Source organism: Podarcis vaucheri (genome assembly GCF_965113315.1).
Source record: "Podarcis vaucheri genome assembly, chromosome: 1".
Classification (NCBI taxonomy): Eukaryota; Metazoa; Chordata; class Lepidosauria; order Squamata; family Lacertidae; genus Podarcis; species Podarcis vaucheri.
Genome location: NC_138759.1, coordinates 83,569,146 through 83,581,813, shown reverse-complemented (window position 1 = coordinate 83,581,813; position 12,668 = coordinate 83,569,146). Strand labels below are relative to the sequence as shown.

The 12,668-nt window shown below is 41.1% G+C and overlaps 1 protein-coding gene across 1 annotated transcript; it reads left to right on the top strand.

Annotated features, from left to right (window-relative positions):
• The first annotated feature begins 4,677 nt into the window (after positions 1 to 4,677).
• On the top strand, positions 4,678 to 5,837 carry LOC309535178 (olfactory receptor 9G4-like). The gene has a single exon (XM_082228034.1). It carries the CDS (start codon positions 4,758 to 4,760, stop codon positions 5,706 to 5,708), a length of 951 nt encoding a protein of 316 aa, XP_082084160.1. The 5' UTR covers positions 4,678 to 4,757; the 3' UTR covers positions 5,709 to 5,837.
• Positions 5,838 to 12,668: the final 6,831 nt, after the last annotated feature.

Sequence of the window (12,668 nt, the reverse complement as noted above, 5' to 3'; positions counted from 1 at the left end):
AGGTCCTTACCACTTTTGTCATTTATTATGGTAATCTTTGTACGAAATGTTCCTTTCATATCTCCAATTTTCTTGAACAGATCTCTGGTTCTCCCCCTTCTGTTGTTTTCCTCTATTTCTTTGCATTGCTCGTTTAAGAAGGCCTTCTTGTCTCTCCTTGCTATTTTATGGAAATCTGCATTCACTTTCCTGTATCTTTCACTATCTCCCTCGCATTTTGCTTGCCTTCTTTCCCCCGCTATTTGTAAGGCCTCTTTGGATAGCCACTTTGCTTTCTTGTATTTCCTTTTCATTGCTGCCTCCTGTAAAATGTTGTGACCCTCCATCCATAGTTCTTAAGGCACTCTGTCCAGCAAATCTAAATCCTTAAACCTGTTCCTCACTTCCACTGTGTGGAACTGAGGAACAGGTTCTCTGTTGCAATTCTCTGCTGCAGACTAGCTTAGCCAGGTGCCTTAGATTTGAGTCTAATGCACTAGAAAACTTTTCTTGGATTACTGTAAACAAAAACCCCCAGACATTTTGCCACATTTAAAAAATCTGCCCGGTCAGAAATGTCCAGTATTTCCCAGACATAGCCAGGATTCGGCCGTCTGTAAAAGTGCCTGGATTTTCACTTTTTGAAATATGGCAACCAGACATGGAGAACTCTCAAACCAAGTTGTTTGTTATATTTGTGGTGTTTTCTTCCCTTTTGGTGTAAATTCTCTAGTGAGCAGGAGAGAGAGAAAATAATTTTGTGTCCTTATTCCCATATCAAATCATCAAGAAGAAGCAAACATTCTAATTGTTTCTATAGGGAGCTTATTGAGTTATCCTGACTTGGGGAGACTCTTGGGGAAGAATTGTGGTCACTTCAGCTTGGCTGGAGCAAGGGGAACATTTCAATATAAGCCACCTTTTGCAGGCAACAGGAAAACCCACCAAGCTTCATACAGGTAAGTCTGCTTCTTCCTTGTGTAGACCTTAGTGATGTCCCCATAGGCGGTTTCCATGCTACTCTTTGCTCAGCTTAAACTTCCCAGCTGGGCAGCAGACCACTTTTCTTGCACCACATTCCCATGTGCATTCAGGAAATGTGTACACAAAAGCATATGCCAAAGTGTGCATAAGAATGCATATACTGGTGAAAGTAACAGAAGAATGCAGTCTGCTAGGGAGGATTATTTCTCGCCGCCCCCCAAAAAATGTACAGGAGGCAAAATTACATACAAATATATAGTAGGTAAAACTTGCCCTAAGATGCTAGTGAATGTTAATGATGGGTTTTTTAAAAAATCACAAACCAACATCGAAATGTGGAGGACTGAGCTTAAAATTAGAAAGATGAGAAACTGAGAGGTCCGTCCCCCCATCCCCACTGCCTGCACACTCATTTCCTGTTCTCTTATCAGAAGCCCAACTGACCAGCAGTAAAACAGTTTCTCTTCTCAAGAGTATTTTTTCCCAAGAACTGGAAATATATGACTTTCATCAGAACCATAATCCTTCATGAGTTCTGGCTATAGCTTATAATAAAGCACATAAGCTTACAGAAATAACTGAAAACCAAAAAAGGATTTCAGTCTGCCCCGTGGAAGACCAAAATATTTTGAGTCACATTTTTGTCCCTGCAAAAACAAAGCACGGTTTGTCATTCAAACCACCTAATTTCCAACTTAATCCAATGCTCTTGAAGCAGCTGTAAAATCACTAAGTGATTTCATGGATTCAAATGACATGTTTCTTTTTGTACAAAAGAGTACAAGAATATAAAGTAATGACTTTATATAGCCAGGTGAATTACTAATTCTGGTCAGGGATAGCCTTAAATTCTGTCATCTATGCTCTGGTATCCCCTAGGTTAGATTGCTGCAATGCATAATATGTAAGGCTGCCTCTGAAGAAGGATTCAAAACTTCAGCCGGATCAGAATTCAGCAGTCAGGTAGCTCACATGGGCAAGGGGGTATGAGCATATCAAACCAATCCTGCAGTGGTTGCTAATTTGTTTCTGGAACTAAATCAAAATGCTTTTCTAAAAAAACCCTCTAAACCCTTAAATGGCTCAGAACTGCAAATGGGTTTATTCTGTTTTATCAGCTGTTTTGCAATGCTTCCCCAGCACTACTGCTGTCCAGAGAAGCTTTTGCACTACAAAGGTGGGGAAGAAATAAAACAGAACATATGAGGTATAAAAAGTATTTCAGCCGGAAATTATTATGGGATATGCACTGACAGGAAATGAAGTCTTCTTCTTTGGCAATCACTCGTAGCCGAGTAAGATTGTCTTCTATAAACACAGTTTTAACAGTGAGTCCGTAGGTGACAGTGGAGGCCAATTCTGGATCCACACCTCCTTCCACGGTGGGGACATTGGTTTCTGGGTGTAGATTTGCCAAGGGTGCCTTCCTCTTAGCACATTTCTCCCTTGCGTCCTGAGTTTGAGTGTCTTCAAAGCCCATGACACCTTTGGTAAAGGCTGTTCTCCAACTGGAGCACTTGCAGGCAAAAGTTTCCCCATCGTTGGTGTTTATACTACATTTTTTAAGATTTGCCTTGAGACGGTCTTTAAACCTCTTTTGTTGACCACCAGCATTACACTTTCCGTTTTTAAGTTCAGAATAGAGTAGTGTGGCCATCCCATGCAGATGCAAACTGCGTTGAAAACAGGATTGTGTATAACTGCCCTCAGAGCAAATCTTCATGAGGACTTCTTGGCCTCCCTCCTCTTCTGCTTCCGCTTCAGCTTTTGACTCTGTACTTCTTTGTTCCACAGACTCTCCCTTCTCACTTAAACCCTGTTACCTCTTGAGCTTCTGACAGCTCCTCTTCCTAGTCTTCTCCCTCTGACCACTCACTGTCATCCTACCACCGATCCCTGGGCTCTGAGCTGTCTTCCCTTGGAGATTCCCCAGCTGGTGCCTCCTATCATTCCTCTGTGACCAAGCAGTCCCTCGTGGCTGTGAACACACTCAACCTTTAAAGCATATCCAAAGGACATTCTTTTCCTTAAAGAATTATGTGCATTTTATTTTACCACTCACAGAGCTACACTTGCCAGTAACCCTTAACAGAGTGTAGTGCCTAGAATTCTTTCAGGCAGAGAATGTGTTTCAGATATGCTTTAACGGTATTGTGTGTACACAGCCATATGCTGCCGGTTAAACTGTTTCTTGATAAGGCATGTAGAATCATTTGTTTACACATAGTTTTGTCAATTCCTTGCCTGAGTATGCTCTCTGGTGCTGAGTTGCAGTAATTCCTCTTGTGGCATTTCTTTTATAAACCATACTCTGGACAGTTACACCACAGTAAACTTTTTCGATTTAGCTCCCAGGAAAAACACTTTTGAAGAGCTTTACATTTTCTAATATAACCTTTCAACTGGAGGGTGGGTGGGAATATTCCACACTCAGTTATTTAGAGATAGCCAGTATTAAGAAGGGTTTGAAAGGCTGCAATATACTACTTAATCAGAGTTGGAGGTGAATTCCATTCTACTAATCTGACTTTGGCCAATACTCTGGTGTTTCCTGCAGTATATATTTTAAAAGGTAAAAAGATGAGGGATGTAATACAGCAGAGGTGGACAACCTGCGGCCTTCCAGATGTTGCTGGACCACAATTCCCATCATCACTGACCAGTACTAGCTGGGACTTTCTGACTGAGTTTCGGAGCTTTTTAAGGCAATTTTGGCACGATTTAAACCCCCACTGCCTGTTTTCCAAGACATTTGCCCTATTTCTGAAAAATAATCCAGGAGGCCATTTTCGGAGGCGAATTCCAGGACATGTCCTGAAAAATTAGGATGTATGCCAGCCCTAGACTGATGGGAGGCCACCAGGGTCTTCCAAACTCAATCATAGACTGTGGGATACTGATATAACTATAGACAAGGCCAAATTGCTGCAAATACCTTTTCCCCTTTTTGTCACTTGCAGGATTCCCTGTGACATCAACTCCATCATTCATCTTCATGATTCATATCTACAAAATGTGCCTTAAGAATTGATCAGGTGAGTGCAAGGAGTCTGCGTTCCAAATTGTATGTCTCCCCTTAGCGTATAATCTCAGTAGAAGGTGAGCAATTGCTTCACGTGTTACTTTCCTCCATAACACATTGGTGAGTGCCTTCCCTATGTGTGTACCTGAAACAGAACAGAACAGAAGATGTTTGTGCTGCCTTCCACATATGAGACGGCATCTTGCTTTTACCAGCATGGTTGTCAATAACCATGGCATAGCATAGTCAACTACATCAAATGTCCAGCAATGGACAAGTGATCCACCAAATGTAGCACACTAATGTGCAACCAGCCCGTCACCTGCATTGCACCTGCTACAGGTTTTATCAAGTTGTCAGTCATGCAACTTTGGTTTTGGCGACCAAAGTCAGCCTGCAAAGGCTCAAAATTACACCTCAGATTCATTGCCTCAGCACAATGTCCTCTCAATTCACCTCAATTTCCCCAGCTATTCTCTGTATCCCACCACCAAAACTTCTAGTCCCACAATATTTGAGGCAGAAAAGAACATATCCATCTTTCAATGGTTAACTTTAGTAGTGGTTAATTTGCGAGGAGTTTCACATTGCCAGATGGAAAAAGGAATTATCTTCTTTTGCTATTGTAAAACAAAGGGGGAAATAACATATTACATTTTGTATGTCGTTTTAATAAATCCATCCCTCCAAATCACAGGTGTGCTCTATATAATACCACTGAGGGGAATGACAGCATTCCTCTTCCTCTTCCCTACATCAACTGGTGAGATCCATGGTGATGATGGAAACTGAAGGCAACCGCACGCATCTTACCAACTTCATCTTGATGGGTTTCACAACAGATCCACTCCTGAAGATCCTCTTCTTTGTTCTGTTCCTGGTCTCGTACACTCTCACATTGACTGGAAACCTGGGTCTCATCACACTGATCTACCTAGATTCCCGCTTGCACACACCCATGTATTTCTTTGTGGGCAGCCTTTCCTTCCTGGATATCTGGTACTCCTCCGTCTACACTCCCCGGATCCTGTACGACTGTGTGTCTGAGAACAACGGCATGAGCCTGGCAGGCTGTGCAGCTCAGTTCTTTTTCTCAGCTGGCTTGGCCTACAGTGAATGTTTCCTGCTAGCTGCCATGGCCTATGACCGCTATGTGGCCATCTGCAAACCACTTCTCTATACCACTGCTATGCCTAAGAAGCTCTGCACCAAGTTGGTCATTGGCTCTTATGTAGCTGGCTTTGCTAATGCTATTGTACATACAGGAAGCACTTTTCGGCTAAGCTTTTGTGGGAGCAACTATATCAACCACTACTTTTGTGATGCGCCACCACTCGTGAAGATGGCCTGTGATGATACCCAGGTCTATGAACTCATATTGGCTGCAGTCATTGGTTGCAATGTGCTGGCAACCACCGCCCTCATCCTGGGCTGCTACACAGGCATTGTGACAGCCATCATACGCATTCGCTCAGCTGCAGGGCGGCGCAAGGCCTTCTCCACTTGCTCCGCCCACCTACTCTCTGTCTCCCTCTACTATGGCTCCATCCTCCTCATGTATTCCCGACCAAGCTCACAACACACTCCAAATGCGGACAAGGCAAATGCTCTTTTCTACACCGTGGTCAACCCCCTGGTCAACCCCTTCATTTATAGCTTGCGCAACAAAGATGTGAAGGCAGCCTTCAAGAAAGTCCTTGGAAGATTCATAACACCCAAATGAATGTCAGTGACATTGCTCAGCTTCCCACAAAGTACGCAGAAGACCAGGGATGTGGAATCTGTGGCCCTCAAGATGTTGTTGGACCCCGGTTCTCATCCGCCCCACCCAGCATAGCCAATGCTCAGGGACGATGGGGGCTGTACTCCAGCAACATCTTAGTGGGCCACAGGCCATAACTTTGGATTAGAGAATGAAGAACCACTCTCTGGTATCCTTATTAATTTAAGAGACAGCAGAAACCAGCAGGAGACCAAACTGATAACTTTGTGGTGATGCTGTATGTTAGGCACCATATAGTGCTCTACTTCTCAATACTTCCCTGCCCACTCTCCATGGATGGTTTGTCCACTATTTCCTCATAGCCACATCCACAGTTTTGTAGCACCTGAGAAAGAGGGAGACAAAGCCATCATGGGACAGTAGAGACCTATTAGGCATTGGGAAAGGTGGACACTCATGGGCCATTTTCCAACTCGCTTGTCATGCCACCCATCCTTCAGCTATATGGTCCTTGGGCATCATCTTCTCTCTCTCCCTCCCTCCCCGTAAGTTGTACTGCCTTGAGCTGGGTCTCTGATAGGTATTTCCAGACTCTTTTTTTAATTTCCGCTGCCACCCCAGATACCAAGTATTTGAATGTTTTCCACCTCTAGCGTAGGCAGTCAAGTGAATGTGTGAATGAGACGTCCATTTGTTGAAGCCAAATGAATAAAAGCTTTTATGATAATTCAGTATGGTTTCAGTTATGTACTTTCTCATTGGTTACTTTAATTATACAGTGGTACCTCGGGTTACATACACTTCAGGTTACATTTGCTTCAGGTTACGGACTCTGCTAACCCAGAAATAGTGCTTTAGGTCAAGAACTTTGCTTCAGGATGAGAACAGAAATGGTGCTCTGGCGGAGTGGCAGCAGCAGGAGGCTCCATTAGCTAAAGTGGTGCTTCGTTTAAGAACAGTTTCAGGTTGTACTTTCTCACTGGTTACTTTAATTCTATAAGACTAACAGCAATGTTGACCCTGCTCTATCAGACTATAACCCTGCCACCTTGTCTCTCCATAAACTACCTCCAACTCCTCCCTCCAAACTGTTTCTCCCCGGTGTTGAAATCACCTTTCAAAACTCCTGTCCAACTCAAGACCAAGATTCCAAGCTGTCCTTCTTCCACCCTATAACATCTACCCTAAATCATATAAAATGTCAGGAGAATATTCATGGCTCTCCTGTAATATTCATTAATATCCACAGGTCTCCTGCGTCACCCCAGGTTTAGCCTTCAAAGAACCCATGAGGAGAGTGGTGCAGAAGTTCTCTCTTCAAAGCCCAGGGAGTGTCTGCTGTAGCTTCTTTCCGTCATGGAAAAGAGCCACACATGTTGTCTAAAGCTGGCATTTGGTGCTGCTTTTTCTACTACTGTAAAAAAAATAGCAAGTGGTGTCTTGGAATGAGTAGAGGGCACACCAGTCAGGAAACTAGACAGGAACTTTATTTGTCTCTCTTGAACCAGATCAGGAAGCTCCTGCCTCCACCTGGATTGAAAAAGAGCTATCAATCTGTCACCTAGGACTCAGCTATACAGCTGCATATAAAATGTTTTAAGTGTGTTGTAAAGTGCAATATACAAATGTGACACTAGATGGTGACAGTGAGCTATAGCAAATTTGACATATTTTCCAAAACGTTTTCTAAAAATACATTTTCACAGCGTTTTTTATATGTGTGTAGATTCCACCTTAGTGGCTGAAAATAGATGGTGATACTTTCCACATAGCTAGGCCCTCCTTAGCTACTGCCATTATCATCTGGGGGACCCAAATCCTCTTGCCGCAGAACGTGGCTCCTACTTGGAGAGGAGAAATATATGAAACCTAGGAAGCTGCCTTCTACAAAACAGGCCACTGGTCCATCTAGCTCAGTATTGTCCATACTGACTGGTATAGAGATGCCACACACGTTCTCCATTCTCATCTTGTTCGTTAAAACATTTATTGTAATTACAGATGGGAAATGAGCATAGCAGAAATTCCAAGCCTAACCCAATGCTGCTGTGCGGCTTATAGCAGAACCAGTGAATTAATCCCAATCTATAACTGCAAAAGATTATCTGCAGTTCACAGCTAGTTAAGCAGAGCCTTTTGTCCCTGTTTGAATGAAGAGCTGTTCCATGTTGCAAACAAATTGGGATCATTCATTACGTCCCAGGGAGTACAGGGGGGGGGGAGCAGTTTAGGAACTTCTTGCTCTTGAAACAACAGGGAACCGGCTGTCAATACAAGCAGAAAAACATTGCACTGCATCTCCTCAGCTGACCACCTACATTTGCTTGTCTCTTGGCTTGGGCATAGAATAATAGTACACTGAAGGGAAGGATATCAGTTTTCTAAATAGAATTGGGCCAGCAGCCAAAGCACATCGGTGTCTGTCGAAACCTCTGCCCACGGTGGGGAGGAAGATCGGGTGTGTGTGTTAGGGAACCAGTTGTCTGGGTTAGCAGCTGATGAGAGAGAAAAAAAGCTGAGGTGCTTAATAAGAGAGAGATCTATGGAATGGGGAGAGGTCCATGCTGGCGGGGGCAGACATAGAAAGCCCTTGGTAAATGAACCTCCAAGTCACCAGGTGTCTATCCTTCACTAGGGTCCATGTACACAGCAATTCCTGTATTTTAAAGGCTCAAACATGTTGTAGGGTGTGCATCATCCACCTCAAAATCTGAATAAAATAAAATTTTGTTGTTGTTGTTGTTAATATCCCTTCATCCAAAGATCCCAGGGCGGTGTACAACATTAAGAATATAACTTACTTGGCATGTATATTTATGGTATGAGAAGACGAAAGTGCATAAAGGGATTTTTAATCACTTGGTAAGACAATCAATTTATGGTGTGTGTGGAAAATATAAAAACCTATTAGAGCAGAAGACACCGTGGTGGCTTTCCCCATTGGACGCGATATCCTTGAAAAAGACTAATGCAAAAAGTGAATGGGCAACCTATAAAGAGTTGCTCATGGAAGTAGAACAACAAATGAAATTGAAAAGCTTTGAGGACATAAGACATTTAGTAACAGACTGGTTGCAATATCACCAATTAAATGATGTGTTTAAAATGGATAAGAAAAATGGATTTAGTTAGGAAATTTCAAGGTTTGAAAAAAAATTATTGGAAAATAATATGAAGTTACTTTCTAAAATATGTAAATTGTTACTAGGGTGGCATACTAAGGATGACGAAGTTAAATCAGTAATGATACAATGGGCACAAGATATTGGGCACAATATCCAATTTTCATCTCGGGAAAAGTTATGGAGGGATGACTTAAAATTTACAGCATGCTGTGCGTTGAAGGAGAACTATATGAAAATGATATATCGGTGGTATTTAACACCTACAAAATTAGCTAAGATGTATAGAACTGCTTCAAATGTATGTTGGAAATGTAAGGAGAAGGAAGGCACATTCTACCACATGTGGTGGACATGCAATATGACAAAAGCATTCTGGGAAATGATATATAATGAGTTGGGGGGAAATGTTTAAAACAACATTTGTGGAAAAACCAGAAGATTTTTTACTAGGAATTTTAGGTGCGGAGATACCAAAGGAGCAGAGACGATTATTTATATATGCAACAACAGCAGCACGGATACTACTGGCCCTGAAATGGAAAGAAGATAAAGTCCCGACCAGAGATGAATGACTGGTGAAAATGATGGACTACGCCGAAATGGTGAAATTGAACGGGAAAATCAGAAACCAGGAAGAAAGGACTTTAAAAAGGAATGGGAAAATTTTATATTGTACTTAAGAGAACACTGTAAACAATTTAAACCTTCCGTAGGATTTGAGTAACGTTTGTAATGTACTAAAAACTAAGGTAAAAATGTTTTAAATAAGAAAAATAGAGAAAGTTAGTGAAGCAGTGGGAAAGGTTTGAAAATGGAAACCATGGACGGGTGGAGGGGAGTCAAGGGATTCAGGGAATCCTAAATGATGGTGGTGTTTATTGTTTGAATTTAAATTTGCAATGTAAAACTCAATAAAAAACATTTTTTTAAAAAAAGAATATAACTTACTCAGCATAATAATACAAAGCATAATGATAACAGCCCCCCCCTGCATTTAATAGGACATAGATAATTTAATGGCTGAAGGCTTGGGTAAAGAGAAATGTTTTCACCTGGTGCCTAATATATTTATGTATCTGCTTTAGCCTCTGCCTTACATTTATGCAAGCAAACTGCTTAGAGGGGTGTTTTCTACAGCATAGATTTTCTTGTTTATTTTGACGATCAACAATCTTGTTAAATAAAATAAAGAAAAAGAAATCAGTACAAATGCTCAACAAACAGGTCATCTGAAGAAGCACTCAACATGAACCTGAACAAATTTCATAGTTTGTTCAGTAACGAACTTTTCCCCCTGTCACTAAATACTGGGAAGAAGTAACCATCTTCTCCTTTCTTGTGGTTTCTTCTGTAAGTTTCACCATCTGAATTACAGCTAATGATTTCTAAGAAAAGAAGTGCAAAGGAAAGCAAGTGATTTGAAACCCTTCACTTCCGCATGGGACAGTTTTGCAAGAATCAAATCTGCAATGTGTACTCAGTAAACCAGCAGAGAGAACTGTTGCTTAGCAAGACAGTCCTCCTTTTCCCTTTTCCTGACACATGGATATATTTGGGGGGGGGGGGAGGCAATTGGCTATTTAAGTATTTTTATTTATTTACTTGATTTAGGGGGCCTTCCCTGGCTATGTCCATGTCCTGACACCTGTATCCCAGTGCATAATGGATATTGGGGGAAAGGTTGTAGCAGAAAGAAGGCCACAAATCAAGGACAACACATCAGAATTAGCAGCCACAAGAGGAACACAGTAACAGTGGATTTAAAGAACATTGCAAAGGATTCTGGGAAACACATTTAGCAAGTTAAACGGCTTGGGTCTTTTTCAGAATGAGGATCAGAAACTTGCTAATTGTTTCACTTCCCGTCTCTCTCCCTTCCAACTCCTTTTTGTACATTTCTTACGAAATCTCTGAATTTAACCCTGACTTCCCTCTTAATGACTATTCCTTTCCAACTCTCTTTTTTTGTTGCCCTATCTGCCATAATGATGTGGCTGCATGCAGGTGCCTGCACACCTATGCAAGCATGTGAGAGAATAAGCCTAGGCATGTTTTACTCCCAAGTAAGTCCTTACTTTCTCCTTTAGGGCTTATACCCTAATAAGTGTAGTTAGGATGTGCTTCCATTAAACAGATGAGTTATATTTCTTTTTAAACTTTAATAATTATTGCTAGATTTTGCCTCTGGTAATGACACACATGACGTAACAGGCTGTATGTAACAGTATAACTTCTATTTCAAAAAACAATTCAACATATCATGCCACAATATGTAATTCCATAGACCAAATTATCATATGAGTGGAACATATTCTGAGAGATTAAAGTCCAGTGGATTGATCAGGAGATACAGTCTATTCAGTTCTTATATTAGCAATAACCACAATGTGAAATGCTTATTTCAATCTTGTAGTGTTCCACGTGTCGATGCTTTTGAGAATTCTAGCATTCCTTGTAAGTAGGTATCAGATGAAAAACTTGAAAGTATGGCACATGCAGAAAATAAGACAAGGATTCCAGGATAATTCCTTGTTTCGCCCAACTGGGCTTCGTCAGCCATGCATACCTTGGATTATATAAACGAACATAATGTAATGTAATTTTATATAAAACTAAGTAACATAACATAAACATTAAATAGTAAATTTACATACTATATTCTTGTGTACCAGAAACATGGAACATAATGGATTCAGTCATCACAATAACTGATCAGAAGTTTCTTTATATGAAGAGAGGCAATATTGACTCCAACTGTTCATAAAAAATGAGCATGTGCACATATCATAGAATCATAGAATTGTCCCTTGGAAGATGCTCACGAGGGTCATCTAGCCCAACCCCCTGCAATGCAGGAATCTTTTGCCAAACGTGGGGCTTGAACCCACGACCCTGAAATTCAGAGTCTCATGCTCTACCCCCTAAGCTGTAAACATGTGTCTTATTTTGTCCTCTTCTTTGGTGATCTTTAAGTGGCTGTCCTATCCTCCACTTGAGCCCTTATGTAGCATTGAATCAAGAAAAGGAAGCGACCTTTTATCATATGTGGTGGGAATGTAGAGAGATTAAAAATTGGGAAATGATATATAATGAATTGAAGAAAATGTTTAAAATGACATTTGTAAAAAAAAACAGAAGCATTTCTGTTAGGGATTGTAGGACAAGACCTGCCAAGAAAAACAAAGAATTTATTCATGTATGCTACAACAGCGGCAAGAGTATTGATAGCACAAGGATAACGGTAAGAGAAACAGATGAGCTATGCAGAATTGGCTAAACTGGCATACAAACTGCAAGATAAGGACAACTGTGACTTTAAAGAAGAATGGGAACTTTTTACAAATTACTTAAAAAGACAACAAAATGAACTGCACTCCTTGGCAGGCTTTGAATAAACATACACAAATTTATTGATCGATAATATGGTAGGTAGATAATATAAAGATCTATACAATTCTATAATATGCAGAGAATAACGTGTTGAGAAATCAGAGAGAGGAGCTGAGGGAAGTCTCGGGGGGAGGGAGGGTATATTGGGGAGGGGGAAAATAATGAATATGATATGTTTTTGACATTTTGTTATGTTGAAATTGCAAATAAAAACTTTAATGAAAAAAGTAGCATTGAATCATTCGCCATTTTTGCTGTGCTTTCTCTCTCCCCACTCTTCATTTTTGCCTTCCTCTGAATTTCTAGGAAATCTCTTTCCTTTTTCCATGGTTTGAGCAATTATTACATGAGGCAATCCCCTCAAGTTCTTCATTGCACCATACATTTAAAGCACCACGATACCACTCCTATTCCCCTCAGAGAACCACAATTCCAAGAGTTCCTG

What these genes read in the sequence shown, in the direction of transcription:
- LOC309535178 (XM_082228034.1), top strand. Translation starts at nt 4,758, where the DNA reads ATGGTGATGATGGAAACTGAAGGCAACCGCACGCATCTTACCAACTTC.